We start from the raw sequence: 19,769 nt of genomic DNA, 5'->3' as shown, positions 1-19,769 counted from the left end.
CTTTCAGCTTCAGAAATTGATGAGTGAACAAATTCAACAGTAAATGATCCCCTCGGCACAATTACCCACTGGACAACAAACAAGCCTATATTTCAACACTGAATGGAGTGAACTTGGCTGTGATGTGTTCTGATACATGTGTGAAATATCCTAATAGGAAGGTTCACAATTTTCCAGATTAATATGAAGCAAGATCATGAGAGAACACACAGAACAATGTATGTGAGTGAGTGAGTGAGTGAGTTTTAGTTTTACGCCACTTTTAGCAATATTCCAGCAATATCACGGCGGGAAAGACCAGAAATGGGCTTCAGACACTGTACCCATGTGGGGAATGGAACATTGAATGTAATATCCCACACCATCACACAATCAACAATGATTACTAACCACGCAGCAGCCTCAATCTGACATACACAAAGTGCACCACTAATGGCCACAGCTGCTGTCTGTATGTAGCTTGTCAACCTTTACCACCTAACAAGACCACTCAAAGTGACACCATCTGCTTTGACAGTTAATATCAGTGCAAACATACGTCAGCATTTTGTATGAAGTTTGCAGACTTTATATCTGAAGTGTCCCCTAACAGATGCATGGCCAACACTGACCCACAACGTAATTATCCTCAAGCGTCACTAGGGCAATGTGGCCAGTGTTGACATTTACAGAAGAAGGGATGACGCAAAACATGTCATACTTGAGGGGGAACTGCCTTCATGATATGGCGCAGTAGAACACCTTCTCATGACCCAAGTCTCCTTCTACATGCTGCTCAGTCAAACACCTCACTATACAGGAACTGTCTCAGTCATGTGGCCTACATAACTCTCCTTCTACATACTGCTCTGTCAAACACCTCACTATACAGGAACTGTCAGTCATGTGGCCTACATAACTCTCCTTCTACATACTGCTCAGTCAAACACCTCACTATACAGGAACTGTCTCAGTCATGTGGCCTACATAACTCTCCTTCTACATACTGCTCTGTCAAACACCTCACTATACAGGAACTGTCAGTCATGTGGCCTACATAACTCTCCTTCTACATACTGCTCTGTCAAACACCTCACTATACAGGAACTGTCAGTCATGTGGCCTACATAACTCTCCTTCTACATACTGCTCAGTCAAACACCTCACTATACAGGAACTGTCTCAGTCATGTGGCCTACGTAACTCTCCTTCTACATACTGCTCAGTCAAACACCTCACTATACAGGAACTGTCTCAGTCATGTGGCCTACATAACTCTCCTTCTACATACTGCTCTGTCAAACACCTCACTATACAGGAACTGTCAGTCATGTGGCCTACATAACTCTCCTTCTACATGCTGCTCAGTCAAACACCTCACTATACAGGAACTGTCAGTCATGTGGCCTACATAACTCTCCTTCTACATACTGCTCAAACACCTCACTATACAGGAACTGTCAGTCATGTGGCCTACGTAACTCTCCTTCTACATACTGCTCAGTCAAACACCTCACTATACAGGAACTGTCAGTCATGTGGCCTACATAACTCTCCTTCTACATACTGCTCAGTCAAACACCTCACTATACAGGAACTGTCAGTCATGTGGCCTACATAACTCTCCTTCTACATACTGCTCAAACACCTCACTATACAGGAACTGTCTCAGTCATGTGGCCTACATAACTCTCCTTCTACATACTGCTCTGTCAAACACCTCACTATACAGGAACTGTCAGTCATGTGGCCTACATAACTCTCCTTCTACATACTGCTCAAACACCTCACTATACAGGAACTGTCTCAGTCATGTGGCCTACATAACTCTCCTTCTACATACTGCTCAAACACCTCACTATACAGGAACTGTCTCAGTCATGTGGCCTACATAACTCTCCTTCTACATATTGCTCATACTGCTCTGTCAAACACCTCACTATACAGGAACTGTCTCAGTCATGTGGCCTACATAACTCTCCTTCTACATACTGCTCAAACACCTCACTATACAGGAACTGTCTCAGTCATGTGGCCTACATAACTCTCCTCCTACATACTGCTCAAACACCTCACTATACAGGAACTGTCTCAGTCATGTGGCCTACATAACTCTCCTTCTACATATTGCTCAAACACCTCACTATACAGGAACTCTCAGTCATGTGGCCTACATAACTCTCCTTCTACATACTGCTCAGTCAAACACCTCACTATACAGGAACTGTCTCAGTCATGTGGCCTACGTAACTCTCCTTCTACATACTGCTCAAACACCTCACTATACAGGAGCTGTCTCAGTCATGTGGCCTACATAACTCTCCTTCTACATACTGCTCAAACACCTCACTATACAGGAACTGTCTCAGTCATGTGGCCTACATAACTCTCCTTCTACATACTGCTCAAACACCTCACTATACAGGAACTGTCTCAGTCATGTGGCCTACATAACTCTCCTTCTACATACTGCTCTGTCAAACACCTCACTATACAGGAACTGTCTCAGTCATGTGGCCTACATAACTCTCCTTCTACATACTGCTCATACTGCTCAGTCAAACACCTCACTATACAGGAACTGTCTCAGTCATGTGGCCTTAATACCTCTTTTTATACATACCGCTCAGTCAACAATTCTAAGTCTATTAGGTAACATGGATCTTATTTCATATCCCTTGTAACACTCGAACAGACTTCATCGCTGCTAGTAAGTAATCATAGGGCACATGATTAGAGACAATACACATATCCAGATATCAAAGCATATGTCTGCAGTGTTACACAGACAATCCAAATACAAATTGAGTGTTAACTAAATCCTGCTGGCTTGTGATTTTCATTTCCTGCATTTCCAGCTTAGCTCTGGACTAAGTCACTGATTGTATCCAAGCATACACCCAAAATATCTCACAATAACAATTTCCTTAGCATGAGAAAGTATTGCCACATCAAATTACTAAAAATAGGGCAACACTGCTGTAAAGCTGACATGAATTAGGAAGAATTAAAGGAACACAGACTTGTATTGGAATTAAAGTGTAAAACTTCAAAGCTAACACAGGTGGTATCATTAATACAAAGTTTCAGTTCCACAGGCCTTGCAGTTTCAAAATAAAACATAAAAAAATGTATGATCACTTGAAAAGCAGGAGCTGTGTATGTCAAAGGTTGCAGATTAACCCACAGATGGTACACCTACTCAATCTGGACAAGAACTGGACCACCACTACACAACGACCTGATCATCAACGGCCTGATCATCATCTCCCTTCCCCTGGACCACCACTACACAACGGCCTGATCAACATCTCCCTTCCCCTGGACCACCACTACACAACGGCCTGATCATCATCTCCCTTTCCCTGGACCACCACTACACAACGGCCTGATCATCAACTCTCTTCCCCTTGACCACCACTACACAACGGCCTGATCAACATCTCCCTTCCTCTGGACCACCACTACACAACGGCCTGATCATCATCTCCCTTCCCCTGGACCACCACTACACAACGACCTGATCATCATCTCCCTTCCCCTGGACCACCACTACACAACGGCCCGATCATCAACGGCCTGATCATCAACTCTCTTCCCCTGGACCACCACTAAACAACGACCTGATCAACATCTCCCTTCCCCTGGACCACCATTACACAACGGCCTGATCATGATCTCCCTTCCCCTGGACCACCACTACACAACGGCCTGATCATCAACTCTCTTCCCCTGGACCACCACTACACAACGGCCTGATCATCATCTCCCTTCCCCTGGTCCCCTGGACCACCACTACACAGCGGCCTGATCATCAACTCTCTTCCCCTGGACCACCACTACACACTAAACGCCTGATCAACATCTCCCTTCCCCTGGACCACCACTAAACAACGACCTGATCATCAACTCTCTTCCCCTGGACCACCACTAAACAACGACCTGATCATCATCTCCCTTCTCCTGGACCACCACTAAACAACGACCTGATCATCAATCCCTGGACCATCCCTTCCCCTGGACCACCACTACACAACGACCTGATCATCATCTCCCTTCCCCCGGACCACCACTACACAACGGCCTGATCATCAACTCCCTTCCCCTGGACCACCACTACACAATGGCCCCGATCATTAACTCCCTTCCCCTGGACCACCACTACACAATGGCCTGATCATCAACTCCCTTCCCCTAAACCACCAGTCCACAACGGCCTGATCATCAACTCCCTTCCCCTGGACCACCACTACACAACGACCTGATCATCAACTCCCTTCCCCTGGACCACCACTACACAACGGCCTGATCAACATCTCCCTTCCCCTGGACCACCACTATACAACGGCCCGATCATCAACTCCCTTCCCTGGACCACCACTACACAAACTGATCATCATCTCCCTTCCCCTGATCATCATCTCCCTTCCCTGGACCACCACTACACACGACATTTAACTTGATCATCAACTCTGATCTTCCCCTCCCTGGACCACCACTCCACAACGGCCTGATCATCATCTCCCTTCCCTGGACCACCACACTACACATCAACTCCCTTCCCCTGGACCACCACCTGACCATCAAACTCCCTTCCCCGGACCACCACTACACAACGGCCTGATCATCAATGGCCTGATCATCATCTCCCTTCCCCTGGACCACCACTACACAACGACCTGACCATAAACTCCCTTCCCCCGGACCACCAGTACACAACGGCCTGATCATCAATGGCCTGATCATCATCTCCCTTCCCCTGGACCACCACTACACGATCATCAACCCCCTTCCCCTGGACCACCACTCCAACATGTCTGGCTAGTGTTACATGTCCGCCAGACCTCACAGCAGAGGCAGCCGGCTAATATCACACATCAAGCTCCCTCCCCTGATGAAGTTACCTGCAACTCTTCCAGCCCCTAAGGGTAACTAATAAAACAGGTTACAGTTTTTGCTGATTGCAGCCTTTGTAGACTATCCACTACATTTTGTTTATGCTAGATAGTGTGGATGTGTTATTCCAGTTTGATGTAACAGACTTCAACTATGATCGAACAAACCAGTCTAAAGCCGTGCATTGCCATAAAATTTCAAGGATTTCGCTACTTAAATAAAAGGAATTCAATTATCTTACACTCTGCACCATACAAGCATTCCCTAAACTGCCATGAAAATCCATGTTTGGGACTGGAATTTATCACTGATCACTGGTAACTGTCATCTTGCTTAATGTCCTCAAATTATCCATAAAATTATCCACTCATATAACAATTTTCATCATATTCCTTCGAACCTTTATATTAAATGACAAGCTTCTTATGCTGTACAAGTTGAATCTACATCATGATGTTGGATGTTAGAGGCTGTATACCATCTTTGTTAATCAGTTTTGTTGGCAGACCTTGGATCTGTCGGGAAACTCATACATGCTATAAACCATCGCCTTGGTTTTCGGTGAAGAAATGTGCAATACACTAAACTAAAAAATAAGACATATGTTTGGGCAGGCATTAATAACCTTGTGATTATTGAGCAGACATTTATCTGTTATTCATGAAACTGTTACAAATTCCAAATTTATCAAATCCTCTGACAAATTCGGTATTAAGGAAAACTAAGTTCTGTGGATAGTCAACTTCATTATTGCAACAAGTGCAACGTTTCGGTGTAGGTACCAACAGTCATCAAGCAAGTGAAGAAATGTGCAAAACACTTTAAGTTGCTTGATAACTATGTTACTACCTACACCAAAACATCGCACACATTGCAATAAAGACTGACTGACTGAGTTTGGTTTTACGCCACTTTTAGCAATATTCCAGCAACATCACGGCAGGGGACACTAGAAATGGGCTTCACACATTGTGCCCATGTGGGGATTGGAACCCGGGTCTTCGACGTGACGAGTCAACGCTTTTGACCATTAGGCTACCCCACCGCCCCCTTGCAATAAAGATGTTGACTATCCACAGAACTTAGTTTTCCTTCATCTTCACAACTTCTAAAATGCCTCTCAAAGAACAAATTTGGTATTTCAAATAGCAAAAATATTGCTGTTGTTTTCTTTAGACTTTGGACAAATGTTGGCCTAGCAGCAGGTATAGACAAATACCTGTTGTGGGCCATAGCTTTTTAAATGGACATATTAAAAGAACAATGAAATAATATACTGCACAGTTGGCACCTCATGCGAGCCCAAACACTTCTAAGACATGGTCTGAAATTGTCAAAAAGGAAAAACAAAATATCTTGCTGAGAAACTACATCATGCTGGAAAAGAAATACTTAAAATCAGTGCAATATTATTCTTTAGTGTTGACATGCAAATCCTATAAACATACAAGCCTTAAATATGAAGGAATTGTGTCAAAAAGAGGAACAAAGACTTCAATTACCAACAAGCATTGTTCCAACACATTCCTTTTGACACTTCCTCTCATTGTCTTTCATTAAGTGTTCAAACCAACCAGTTTCACACTCCCCACACACCTTAAAGTCAAATCTTTTCTTGAGAATTTTAAATGGATCAAAGTGTTTACCATTATAAAAGGATCAGACATTGTTCCATATTTAAGGCTTGATCAGAGAAAAAAGATTTACCTGGAATCAGATGCCCAATGCATGGCATATATTTTTGCAAGATGGCCCCTAAGGGTGCGCCTGGTGCGCATTTGAATTCTGCCGACTGGGTCGACATTTGCTGCTGCCTGAGGAAGTGTGGTGTCAGCCGCAGCCTTCCTGGCCTCCTGCAACAAAACAACTGACTGTCAACTCATTCATCTCATAATCTAACCTAAATCTCTGGCATCAACAACCTTGTCGCAACACGTACACTTCATTCAACATCATCTGCTTCATCACAGTGTATGCAACAGAACCTGTTCTCTCAGGGCATGAAAGTTAACCTTGGCTGAATATCAATCTTCTTGCCACGTAACTGTATTCTACTTTCAATTTTTAAGTGGTCATGATTAATGTTATCAAATAACAGTATTGGCGGAATGTGGCTTTCAGTCATTTATTACATTATTAGCAATAAGTTGCTCTTCACCTTGAACACAAGGTCAGCTCAGTAACAGAAGCAGCAGGACACAACAGGCTTATGGATAGCCAAATACATGGCACAAAAAAACAAATCAGAAACAAATTTGCTACTTGTTACCAAAACCTTACATCTTTTTACAAAAAGAGCAGTAGTAATCTTTGCCAAAATACCCCATTCAAATGGCATCCAAGTATCATATCTTCTTGAGTAAAATGAAGAGTTATTTCCTGAAAGAGGTTGTCAAGACGGATGTAATACAGGCGTACAATATATTCTGAAGTTTTCTCCCGAATAATAAGACATTAGATCAAATAACATTTCAAATACCTCATCAACCTTTCTGTAGTAAAGTACATTTTAAACTGTTATCTTCTTTCAAAAGTGTTCACTGTACTTCTGTTTGTAATATTTTTTTAGGGCTGTGTATTGGCAAACATTGTATTGCAATAATTTGAGATATACAAATCCCTGTTGCACTATAATGGGAGCTACAGCGTTTGATAGTAAGTAATCATACAAATCCTATTTTCTACATACAATGGCCCTAAAAATATTTGTTGTGCTTCTGATTACATGAACCTCAAAATTAGGTTAGATAGTTTGGGATTCTTCCTGTTTTATGCAACATTATGTATAGTATGCCTTTCAGTCACTAGATAAACTTGCTATATGTTTTTCACCCAATACACGAGTACTAATTTTTTTTATTGCAATATGTGTCTTTAGAAACATGTATTTAGGTACATAGGTAATATCATGCAGTCATATATTTTAATAAATCTTATTTCAACTTTCAGTCAATATTATTCATGAATCAATTTTGTTGGCTGACCTTGGGTCTGAAGGGAAACTCATACATACTATAAACCATCGCCATGGTTTTCATTGTGTGTCAATTGATTCACACACTCATCTTTATTTAAAACAACCACGATCAGAATATTGCTACTGGCACCTTAAAAGGAACAAGTTGACAAAGGACACATCGTTAGTGTCATAGTTTTGCTTGATAAAATTTTCTTTGTTTTCATTTGACAACTATGTCAACATGACATTTTGTGTGAAACCTTCAAGAAGCTTAAACAGTGACAGGTCAAACTGTTTTATACGTAAAGAAATTACTGGCAATTGCAATCAGCTGTTCCTCCCAAGTGCCATGCTTATGGTTGATATTACGTAAAATATGTGTCATGTAAAAGCTGCAGCTAAAATTATTCAATATTTCTAATGGTAAAACATGAGTTTCATAAACAATTTCTTCCAATCATGTTCTCAAACTTTTCAAGTAATTTTTTATGTATATTTAATGAATCAGTGGCAGCTCAAGGGCAAAATAATAGTAGCAGCATTTTGATTTAGGTGAGTGAGTCAGTCAGTCAGTCTAGTTTTACGCTGCTTTTAGCAGTATTCCAGCAATATCACGACAGGGGACACCAGAAATGGGCTTCACACATTGTACCCATGTGGGGAATCGAACCTGGATCTTTGGCATGACGAGCAAAAGCTGTAACCCCCAGGCTACCCCACCAACCCTTTTAATTTAGGTATAGTTTATCAATTAATTTATATCGTCGAACATTTCAAGGATGACATCAGGGAATGCAAAATTTATTTGAATGGGCACAGACTTAAGTCCATAAAGCATACTCTGGCAACGTAAGATGACGCAATGTAGCAAATTTCTGTTGCATCATCAAGTCTGAATTTGCCTCATGGCAACACTTTCAGTAGATATTAGTTAGATCATAATTAACTAAGCTTGCTGGACCTGAGTTTTACTAGGCTTGGTTTTTCAGATTTGTGATTAATGTTGCAAATCAAACTTATGGGTGAGGGTTCTGTTGACAATACTGAATACAAGATGAGGGTAATGAATGCGACAGGTTAATTAATTAGGTGTGACTTCCTCTTCCTACTAATGGGCGAGTATCAGCACACTGCAGCTAGGGGAAGTGGTCCTCACCCTGATACGGCACCATGACAACAACACAAAGGCTGGCGCCCATGGGGAACAATGTTCACCCGTCTGGCAACTACAGCTGCCAACTGCAACTTCAACCACATTTTTCACAACCTTTCCCTCAACATCAACCACATTTCACACCTAAAATCATTGCAAATGCATGGCCAATTTGCAGCACTAACGGAAGACTCTCAACAACATCTTAGTCCTTGCAAGAAGAGGATTTCACTCCTTCACATTGCCCAAATCAATAGTTAATTTTTGTATCTGGTTGGAGCTATCCCGCTGGGCAGGCTGACAGGCCGAGGCAGCACACACAAATCACCTGACTACACAGGAACCATTGGCCGACTCCGGATCAATACTGGAGCTGCAGCACAGGCAGTGAGCCACCAGTGTACTCAACTACACTCGCGCCACTTTTTAGGGGATAAAAGAGTGCTGGCCTCTGTATCCTCCTATCTCACATCATCATTACGTCTTTTAGATTGTCATTCCAAGTGGCCCCAAATGTACATATATCACTTCCCTTCCTGCCACCAAGGGAGAGCTCCAAAGAACACCCCACTCTCATGGTAAGACTGCATTGTAATAATGCTTACAGATGGGCTTCTTGCATATCAGTAGGCATTGCCTTGACTACTTGTTTACCAGAATCCAAAATATAGCTTCAAGTTCATGAGAACTGTCTCATGAATCAGCAGTATCATGGGTCATGTCCATCATTCAACGAAAATCTCTTAATGATAGCATGAACATATGATGAGCATAGTAACCTTAGAACATAATCACCACATTACTACCGGTACTAATGCCCTGTCTCGTAAATGAAATACTTACCCTTATTTGGTTTTTCAATTGTTCTGTTTCTTGTCGTAACTGGTCTAGTTCACTCATTGTGATATTCTATGTGTATAAATCTGAAAAGAAATGAGTCATGTTATTATTACATCTCCTATAATGACATACAAGACTATACAACAAAACTTGATATAATGGCCAACTAATTACCAACATGTTAAATTCTTCCGAGTTAACACTGAAGAGAAACCATTCTGCAATCACTCCTACAAACTTTCAACTCCACAGTGGTATGTGAAAGTCAAAGGTCAAAGCTTCATTAAAATAGCCAAAAGTCATATGGACCAATGCAGTTTCAGTCCATTAGTGACATGTTGTAAACAAAAAGTTAACAGTGTATTGACAACCAGACTTTAAACAAGCAGGAGCGCAGACATTACACAATAGCCACCCTGCATCCTTTAATATCCAACAAGCAGCAAAACCATATATCACATTCTATATTATCTCAATTCTCACACAAAACCTATATCCATGACTCAATATGACACTTGTGAATCTAAAAGATGCTGCATCCCTCAAGACCTCATTGAACCTTAGATTTGGACACAAATCAAGACACTTGCACTGTGGAGTCTTTAATCCTAAGGCCTAAAAAAATGATGTGGTTCCGATTACCCGACCAACCCTTGAATTCTGGTGCCAACCCTATTTTTTTTTAGATACCATTGTTTTTCCCCAGAACCGACAGACATCGGTCATTCTGACAGAGAAAGTCTACATGATGGCGACAAGCTTGATTAAATAAACAATTACACATTGATAAATGTGTTATTAGTTTGTACTTTACTTCTAAACAAAAATGTAAAAAACAAAAATATTCCTACCTACCTACCCTAAATTTTAAAGAGCTGTAATCGGAACAACATTTTTTCATTTGGCCTAAACACAACATAATTCTGTTGGACGTAAGTCTACAGCAGATCACTGACTCATAACATTCATATTTTCAGCTGTTTTCACTATTATCATAATTTCCACTTTTAAATAATGTATGTTCAGTCATGCCCGCAGACACAATAATTAACACAATAATTAACACCATAATTAACACAATAATTAACACCCATCCAAGACCCTCAAAATGAAGCAGGCCACTATGGTGTTAGGTGTCCTGTTCACTAGTACTGTCTAGAAGAGAAACGTCCAAGTGGAAAGCTGTACTTTCTACTGCCATCACTTTAGACATGTGACAATTGTGCACCAACATGACATACGCTTCCATTTTGGATTAAGTACATTTGGACTACGTATCTTACATCAGTGATATCAAGAATCATTTAGAACATTTGTCCAGGCCACTTGTCTCACTGAGGTCAGCCTGCCATTGCTAGCTATTGACAGAGTGGGTACAGGGAAGTCATGTGATAAGATAGTCAATGTCCCCTGCCACTGATTGGGTACAGTCATAGCAGCAGAGGACATTGACTATCAGTGTCAACACGACACAGGATGTGCTCAAGTCCTCATATTATTAAAAAACTACTTGGCCTTATCATTTATGGACTAGTTGTGAGGTTGAAGCAAAACAGGTATCAGTGATGCCCTGTGATGACTTTAGCGGCAGCTGGGAGGAAAGGATCACCATTGAAGTATTTTAGCCTGCTGACCCTCTGCATAGTACATAAAGCACTGGAAATCCTTCACAAGAACCCTTACATGGATTTAAAGAGACCTACTGGAAGATGATAGTTGGCCTCAAATTTGATGCAGATGTCAGCTACAATTCCCGAATTGGAATTTTGCCAAGTCATGTAATTATGGTAATAACTAATCTTATTGCTATGGAGACGTGACTTGTACTGTGCTGGTAACAGGACCAACAGCTGTCTAGCTGTGCAAGTTCTACATCTTCGCATTGAACACATGTTGAAGGAAATGTTAAAATACCCAAATTTACTAATTATGAGGACAAAAGAAATTCTTAAATTTGGAACAAAATTACTATTTTCTAATTTTTCACCAAGATTATTAATATTAGTCTTAAACCCTAGATAAATTCCTGTCTTATTTTCAAACACTGAAGGCAAAACCTGATTAAAGTAACGATGCTGAGAGATATTATCCATGTACAAAGACTGCCTGTGATGGGCAGTTAATTCATGTTACAGCTCTTTTAATGTTCAAAGTGGGAGTTTGCCATACAGCTATATTTAGACATAATCAATACTGGGTCAAAATGTGACAAGTGTTGAGATGAGTCTGACAGTGACTCATACACTACCATCATCTCCACTGTCTAGTTGGTACATAGGAAGCCAGCAGGACATGTGCTCCACTCCACCAAACTCATCTCAGTAGCAATAAGCACAGTTAAACAAATGCAATCATTGCAAATGTACTGTCCACACAAACCAACTGCCCTGCCCAACAGTCTCCACACAATGTAACATTTCCATCCCTTCGACCCAGTGAAAGATGCCTACTGTCCTTCCCTTTGATCCAAGGCAAGATGTCTACTGTCGTTTCCTCTGACCAAGGGCAAGATGCCTACTGCCATTTCCTCTGACCCAAGGCAAGATGCCTACTGTCCTTCCCTTTGGCTCAAGGCAAGATGCCTACTGTCCTTCCCTTTGGCTCAAGGCAAAATGTGTACTGTCCTTCCCTTTGGCTCAAGGCAAGATGCCTACTGTCCTTCCCTTTGATCCAAGGTAAGATGTCTACTGCCGTTCCCTCTGACCCAAGGCAAGATGCCCACTGTCCTTCCCTTTAACCCAATAAAAGATGCCTACTGTCCTTCCCTTTGACCAAAGGCAAGATGCCTACTGTCCTTCCCTTTGACCAAAGGCAAGATGCCTACTGTCCTTCCCTTTGATCCAAGGTAAGATGCCTACTGCCGTTTCCCCTGACCCAGGGCAAGATGCCTACTGTCCTTCCCTTTGATCCAAGGCAAGATGCCTACTGCCCTTCCCTTTGGCTCAAGGCAAGACGCCTACTGTCCTTCTCTTTGATCCAAGGGTAAGATTCCTACTGCCGTTCCCTCTGACCCAAAGCAAGATGCCTATTGTTCTTCCCTTTGACCCAATGTAAGATGCCTACTGTCCTTCCCTTTGATCTGAGGCAAGATGCCTGTCCTCACCCTTAATCCAACGTAAGATGCCTATTGCCTTCCCATCATAATGTACAAGGTGCCTACTTTCTACCCCTGACCAGAGTAAGAAAACTACCCTTTGCCATTGTGAGATCCATACTGTGTACCCATTGACCAGTGTAGACAGCAGGATATTTCTACTCTGTACCCTCAGTGTAAGATGTCCACCCGATGCCCTACACAACCTAAGATGCTTACTCTGTACGCTACACAGTGTAAGATGCCTACTCTGCACCCTACACAATGGGAGATGCCTACTCTGTACCATACACAATGGGAGATGCCTACTCTACACCCTACACATGGGAGATGCTTACTCTGCACCCTAAACAATGGGAGATGCCTACTCTGAAACCTACAGTGTATGATGCCTACCCTGTACCCTACAAAGTGTAAGATACCTACTCTGTACCCTACACAGTGTAAGATGCCTACTCTGTACCCTACACTGGGGGAGATACCTACTCTGTACCCTACACTGGGGGAGATACCTACTCTGTACCCTACACAGTGTAAGATACCTACTCTGTACCCTACACAGTGTAAGATACCTACTCTGTACCCTACACAGTGTAAGATACCTACTCTGTACCCTACACAATTGGAAATGCCTTCTCTGTACCCTACAGAGTGTAAGATACCTACTCTGTACCCTACACAGTGTAAGATACCTACTCTGTACCCTACACAGTGTAAGATACCTACTCTGTACCCTACACTCGGGGAGATACCTACTCTGTACCCTACACAATTGGAGATGCCTTCTCTGTACCCTACACAGTGTAAGATACCTACTCTGTACCCTACACAATTGGAGATGCCTTCTCTGTACCCTACAAAGTGTAAGATACCTACCCTGTACCCTACAGTGTAAGATACCCAGGGCTCCATATAAGGACCATATCGGCGTATGTAGGGATAAAAAAATTGCATGATACGGTAGGAAATAATTTAGAAAACGTAGCAGATACACACCACAGCAATGGTGTACAGCCTTAGAATCATTTACAGACGTATTTATCTGAAAAAGTATTGTTTTATTGTGTATTGACCTGTTTACACAAGACTAGCAATGTTGTGGTGCATAAGCGAAACACAAGATTACTGATACTCCATTAAATTCCATTCAGTACTCTAAATGCAGGCTTAAGGTTTTCAAGTACTCCTATATTGAAAAAATAAGGAGTACGTACTCTTGTTGTTTAAATATTATCTGGAGCCCTGATACCTACTCTGTACCCTACACAGTGGGAGATGCCTTCTCTGTACCATACCCAATGTAAGATGCCTTCTCTGCACCCTACACAATGTAAGATGCCTTCTCTGCACCATACACAATGTAAGATGCCTTCTCTGCACCCTACACAATGTAAGATGCCTTCTCTGTACCCTTCACAATGTAAGATGCCTACTCTGCACCCTACACAATGTAAGATGCCTTCTCTCCACCATACACAATGTAAGATGCCTTCTCTGCACCATACACAATGTAAGATGCCTACACAATGTAAGATGCTTCTCTGCACCATACACAATGTAAGATGCCTTCTCTGCACCATACACAATGTAAGATGCCTACTCTGCACCCTACACAATGTAAGATGCCTTCTCTGCACCATACACAATGTAAGATGCCTACTCTGTACCATACACAATGTAAGATGCCTTCTCTGTACCCTACACAATGTAAGATGCCTTCTCTGTACCCTACACAATGTAAGATGCCTACTCTGTACCCTACACAATGTAAGATGCCTTCTCTGCACCCTACACAATGTAAGATGTCTTCTCTGCACCCTACACAATGTAAGATGCCTTCTCTGTACCCTACACAATGTAAGATGTCTACTCTGCACCCTACACTGTGGGAGATACCTACTCTATACCCTACACTGTGGGAGATACCTACTCTATACCCTACACTGTGGGAGATACCTACTGTGCACCCTACACTGTGGGAGATACCTACTCTATACCCTACACAGAGGGAAATGCCTACTCTGTACCCTTTTGTCTACTTTTTTAACCACTGCCAGGCGATTGTGTACTTCCTGTCCTTGTTTGAATGAAAGCTCTTGTGCAATCATTCTCATTGTTTCACCACAAGTTTTGACACATATATTTAAAGCGGTTAAGCGATAAATAAAAATACAAATACATCAATAAAACCACCAGATTTGGTAAGTGGTATCAAGATTGATGCATGAAGCTGTGTATCCAGGCTCTAGGAACAGATTCATAAGAACTGAGTTTCATAAAACATAACAAAACCCTAGCTGACTCGGCTCAGATAGTGGACCAGACAATCCAGTGATTGAAATGATTAAGATTTTTTCTGTTTTTGGTATGATGACACGCATGAACCAAGTCAGACAGCCTGACCACACAGCAGCAAGTCATTGGACCCCAGGGCCAAGTCAGACAGCCTGACCACACAGCAGCAAGTCATTGGACCCCAAGGCCAAGTCAGACAGCCTGACCACACAGCAGCAAGTCATTGGACCCCAGGGCCAAGTCAGACAGCCTGACCACACAGCAGCAAGTCATTGGACCCCAGGGCCAAGATTTTCAAGCTCTCTTTGAGCTAGGATAGTCGTAAGTTAATGATAATGTACGACACTTACGACCATCTTAACACTAGGAGAGCCTCAGAAATCTAGGTCCAGGTGGGAAAGAGCATGATACTAGTCATTCACAGCTTTCAGCAATATTCCAGCAAGAGACATTCTGAAGCTGGCTTCACACTCTGTACACATCTTGGGGTTCTATCCACCACACCAATACTTATAAACCTCAAACCTCTGACCGCTGACTTAGATCACAAAAAAAAATAATTTGAAGGAAGGTGACTAAAGCTCGCTTGGCTATTCAGAAAATGTAACCAAAATGCAAGAGATTTCATTTGATCTCACCACTTCTGCTAAATGATAACTTCTGGCATTTCATCTAAAAGAATGCCAATAATTTTTCAAAAGCAGACAAAAAATAATTAGCACTTGTAATAGGTACTGAGATGACTTTCATAATTCAATTTATTGCCACAACAATGCACCTTGAATCAAAGTAATATCCAAAACATGTTTACACAGTCCTTGCTTTATTTAGAATTAATAATGGAATTGTTTTATTGACAAATATTTCCATTACTCACAAATTAAAAAAATAACTCCTAGAACATTCACTGTGAGCCACTATGATGCCCATTTTTAAGTGTATGTAAAACAATGACATTTTCTTTTATATGTATTTTGTGACTAACTTGACTGGAGCAATACATCAGATGTTTTTTTACTCACAATGCATCGGTATAAAAACCCCAAAAAGTTGCAGGCAGCTGGTCATGAATAGTTTCCTTTCCAGGAAGTTGAGTTCCGAATTTTGACTTGTCACTTTGTTTAAAGTGAATGATAACACAGGATTTTGGAAAAATGCATTATACTGGTAATATCAAAAGGAACTGTGATATGTATTCATTACCATTATAAATCTTCAAAAAATGTATACAAAACCTAAGGTTTCATAATGTTCATAACAATACTACCGCCTCCGTGGTGTAGTGGTTAAAGCATCCGCCAAGAGAGCGGAAGGTCGCAGGTTCAATCCCCGACCGTGTCATACCAAAAGACATTAAATATGGTAGTTGTTGGTCCCTGCCTGGCGCTCGGCATTAATGGGTACAAGGACTGGTCGGCCCGGAGTCAGTATAATGTGTCTGAGTGGGGTATTCATGCTTCACGGTATCTCAGTGGGCTAGCACTATAAAATCAGCTTCAGTCTGGGCTAGTACAAGCAGCCGCACATACACACACATGCACATCGTCATATGAGCGAAATATTCTCAAGCATGACATTAAACCCAATTTCACCTCACCTCATAACAATACTGCAAGAAATTGTACAATTCAAACTCCTTTCAATTCTTTAGATGCATAAAATTACTGATGAGACATGCAATCTGTAAGAACAAACTATGATTTCAATTCTTAAATAACAGATGCATATTTTGTTAAAAACTATTATTTTACGATAGATTTTTCTTTTCCTTTGATAAAAGATACATTTTTAACTAATAAATATACCATTGAAAGAGTATGATTTGTTGTTCTATCCTTGCAGTTAAATTATTGAGAACCTTCATATAAGTTCAAAATAGACCCATGAATTTGTTACACACCAGAAACCCTGGCAATCCTGTTGGCTGAGGAATACAAACACAGTCTTGTGTGGTTCACTAGGTCTCCACTCTCTGAGAACACATGCACTCCCCACACATTAGCCGTTCAGTGGAGCTGCATTGCCATCTGAAACAAAAAAGGGACACTTTAAACAATTTTTCCCATAACAGTGTCACATTACACAACACTAAAAAATCAACAGTGTTGCTTAACAGGCTTTCCCCAAATTAACAGTGTCATTGTTCACTGTTCTCTCCAAACTGTGTTGCCTAATACTACTTTTTCATCATCAACAGTGTTGCTTAATACTGCTTTGCCCTATCAACAGTCATGCCTTGAACTCTTCTAGTGCATACAAACTAACTGTTGTAAAAATGCTTTGTTGCAGCATTTATATGACATTGTTTTTCCTCTATTGTGTTCATATCTGTTTACAACCGAAAACGTGCTTCAGACCTCACAGCTGGGTAGTGTAATTAACATCCTTTTCTGGTCCCACCCAGTAGGTAGCTGGCACGGTCCAGGATGACCAGGTGCTAACCATGACAATAATCAGTGAGCATATGTGGGCTAACTTACAATGGAGTATATTGACCCGGTAGCTAGAATCAATGAACATGACACACTACTGGGGAAGAAGGATACAAAACATAACAAGTTTCGCTGTTCCAAATAAACATGTTAATAGGGAAGAACAATACATCATCAGCTACACACAATTTGTATTTTTGTTGGGTGAAGACATGGGGTGGCAAATATATTTCAATGCCATTACTTTACCTGCAGCAAAAGGGCACCATAATTGAAAAACATTTTCATTGCTCCTTTGTAATGTGAATGAGTCAGAATACAGCATCTACATTAATGGAAATCGGAATAATAAAAAAAATACCATTATCAGGGAACAGGATGATAATGTTATCTTCAATGAAAACAGATTTTACAGAGTATGTAAACACTACACATCAGTAAATCACAGTGAAAAGACCGAATCACTGATTGAGTTTGTAATCTGATCATTCAAGAGTACCACAGAACAACCCCACCAGCTTGTTCAAAGAAATCTTCATAGACCTGACAACACAGAAACATATTCGAATATCCCACATACCCATGACAAGGAGCGTGGGATAAGAACGTGTTATTTCTAAAATTACACGCATAATCACATAAACTAAAAGAAAGACGAGGAAAATTAGTCCGTGGATATTTCCTAATGCAGACAGCTAAACCAAGATGGCAGTCTGTGGCCTTGCGAGCGAGTACCTCATACAAACAACCCACACCAACTGTCAAAAAACGAATAATTTGTCCCCGTAGTTTGTAAACACATTTCGACATGAGATTTTAGTAAATATGTATCACTAGTCCACATATATAGCTCAGAAATCATGCCTTTCCTACTACTAAAATGGCGGACGTACTTCGAGTCTGCATAATTGATCAATATGAAAATATGCCGGTCTGATCGCCATTTTAGAAATATGGTGTCCACTGTTGACAGAAATAGGCGCGTTATACACCATTCTCTCGGTAATAAACGAAAATAATATATCCCGTCGACGTGATATAGCAAATATACAGAACAAGTAGTGGTAAAATTCCCTATATTGTTCGACAGTGTTTCAAAATCGTACCTTCACCTAGGTCGGCTGGCTCGCAATACGTATTAGCTGTCAGATGACTTTCCTGCAAGATTATGCGAAATCAGCAAATCCACCCGTACCCACAAGGCGCACACTGGTAGTATAGCATCTACTACTATGTATGTCCAAGCCACAAGAGATATGCAATACCAGATCAAGGTAATTTACCCTACTTCCAACCCGGAATACACATCGAATGTGCCATTTGCATAGAGCTGAGGCGAGAGAGCAATGGAGACGAGACGGAACAAAGACGGCAAAAATGGTTTGAGTGCTAGTTTTATCTGCAATCGGACTTCTTACTTACCTCAGTATGCACAGACTCACAATATTATCCACCGACCAGTCATACAGACCCCGATATTCTTCCCTTTTCACTACATAAATCGGACGCTTTTTTGCTTAAACACTGTCTTCGCATGAACGGTAAGGGTGCGGCGCCCGTGATAACAAAGATGGTAACCCCGTAGCCGACGAAGCGCATGCGCACTACCGAGCTAGTGACGCCTTATTAATTATCATGCGAATGTAATATATTCTTTGGCGAGAGGCTAATGCATGTATCGACGAACACAGGCTGACATGTCGTAATGCAAAGAGCATATATTTCGGAGACATAATTAAAATTTGACGAACCCCGACAATTGAATTGGGCGATAGGCGCATGTATTTTACAAGGGAGCATAGAATAATTTATCTGCTTGTGCCAAATGTGGGACGAACAAGATTGGTCATATGATATCGATTGGTTTCTATAGCAACCTTTAACGATCTTAGAGTTTTTGAGATATAATTGCAGTATTGTAACAACATGCATGTTATGAGATTATCATATTCATTATTTATATAATTTGCTTCTCAGATTTTACAAGATTTTGTTGACTTAAAAACAATAAGAATACATTCAAGTACTGATATATTTACAAAGATGGTCACGCCAATGAACACATTTACTTATTTGTCTTAGATTTTGAATGATTTGAGTCATCGTTACATAACAGGTCCA

The 19,769-nt window shown here is 41.2% G+C and overlaps 1 protein-coding gene and 1 long non-coding RNA gene across 4 annotated transcripts in view; both read right to left on the bottom strand.

Annotated features, from left to right (window-relative positions):
- LOC124279707 (guanine nucleotide-binding protein subunit beta) overlaps positions 1–19,230 on the bottom strand; it is a 29,558-nt gene extending 10,328 nt beyond the window's left edge. For 2 of the 3 annotated variants that reach the window (XM_046715553.1, XM_046715552.1), the window contains exons 1-4: positions 19,071–19,230; positions 17,117–17,243; positions 9,831–9,910; positions 6,583–6,728 (exon numbers count right to left, since the gene is read on the bottom strand). In XM_046715553.1, the coding sequence (XP_046571509.1) occupies positions 6,583–6,728; positions 9,831–9,887 (203 nt within the window). In that variant the 5' untranslated portion in view covers positions 9,888–9,910; positions 17,117–17,243; positions 19,071–19,230. Of the gene's footprint in view, positions 1–6,582; positions 6,729–9,830; positions 9,911–17,116; positions 17,244–18,754; positions 18,779–19,070 lie in introns of those variants that run through there. The other variant, XM_046715554.1, reaches the window with a different exon arrangement.
- Positions 3,204–4,378, bottom strand: LOC124279708. The gene is made up of 3 exons (XR_006899457.1): positions 4,020–4,378; positions 3,603–3,734; positions 3,204–3,411 (listed from the first exon to the last, which is right to left on the bottom strand). It is a non-coding gene; the product is annotated as an uncharacterized LOC124279708 (long non-coding RNA).
- Positions 19,231–19,769: the final 539 nt, after the last annotated feature.

Source organism: Haliotis rubra, unplaced genomic scaffold, assembly GCF_003918875.1.
Source record: "Haliotis rubra isolate DU_JTF1 unplaced genomic scaffold, ASM391887v1 Scf255, whole genome shotgun sequence".
NCBI lineage: Eukaryota > Metazoa > Mollusca > Gastropoda > Lepetellida > Haliotidae > Haliotis > Haliotis rubra.
Note: the sequence above shows the minus strand (reverse complement) of the source record. Positions and strands in the feature narration are given on the sequence as shown.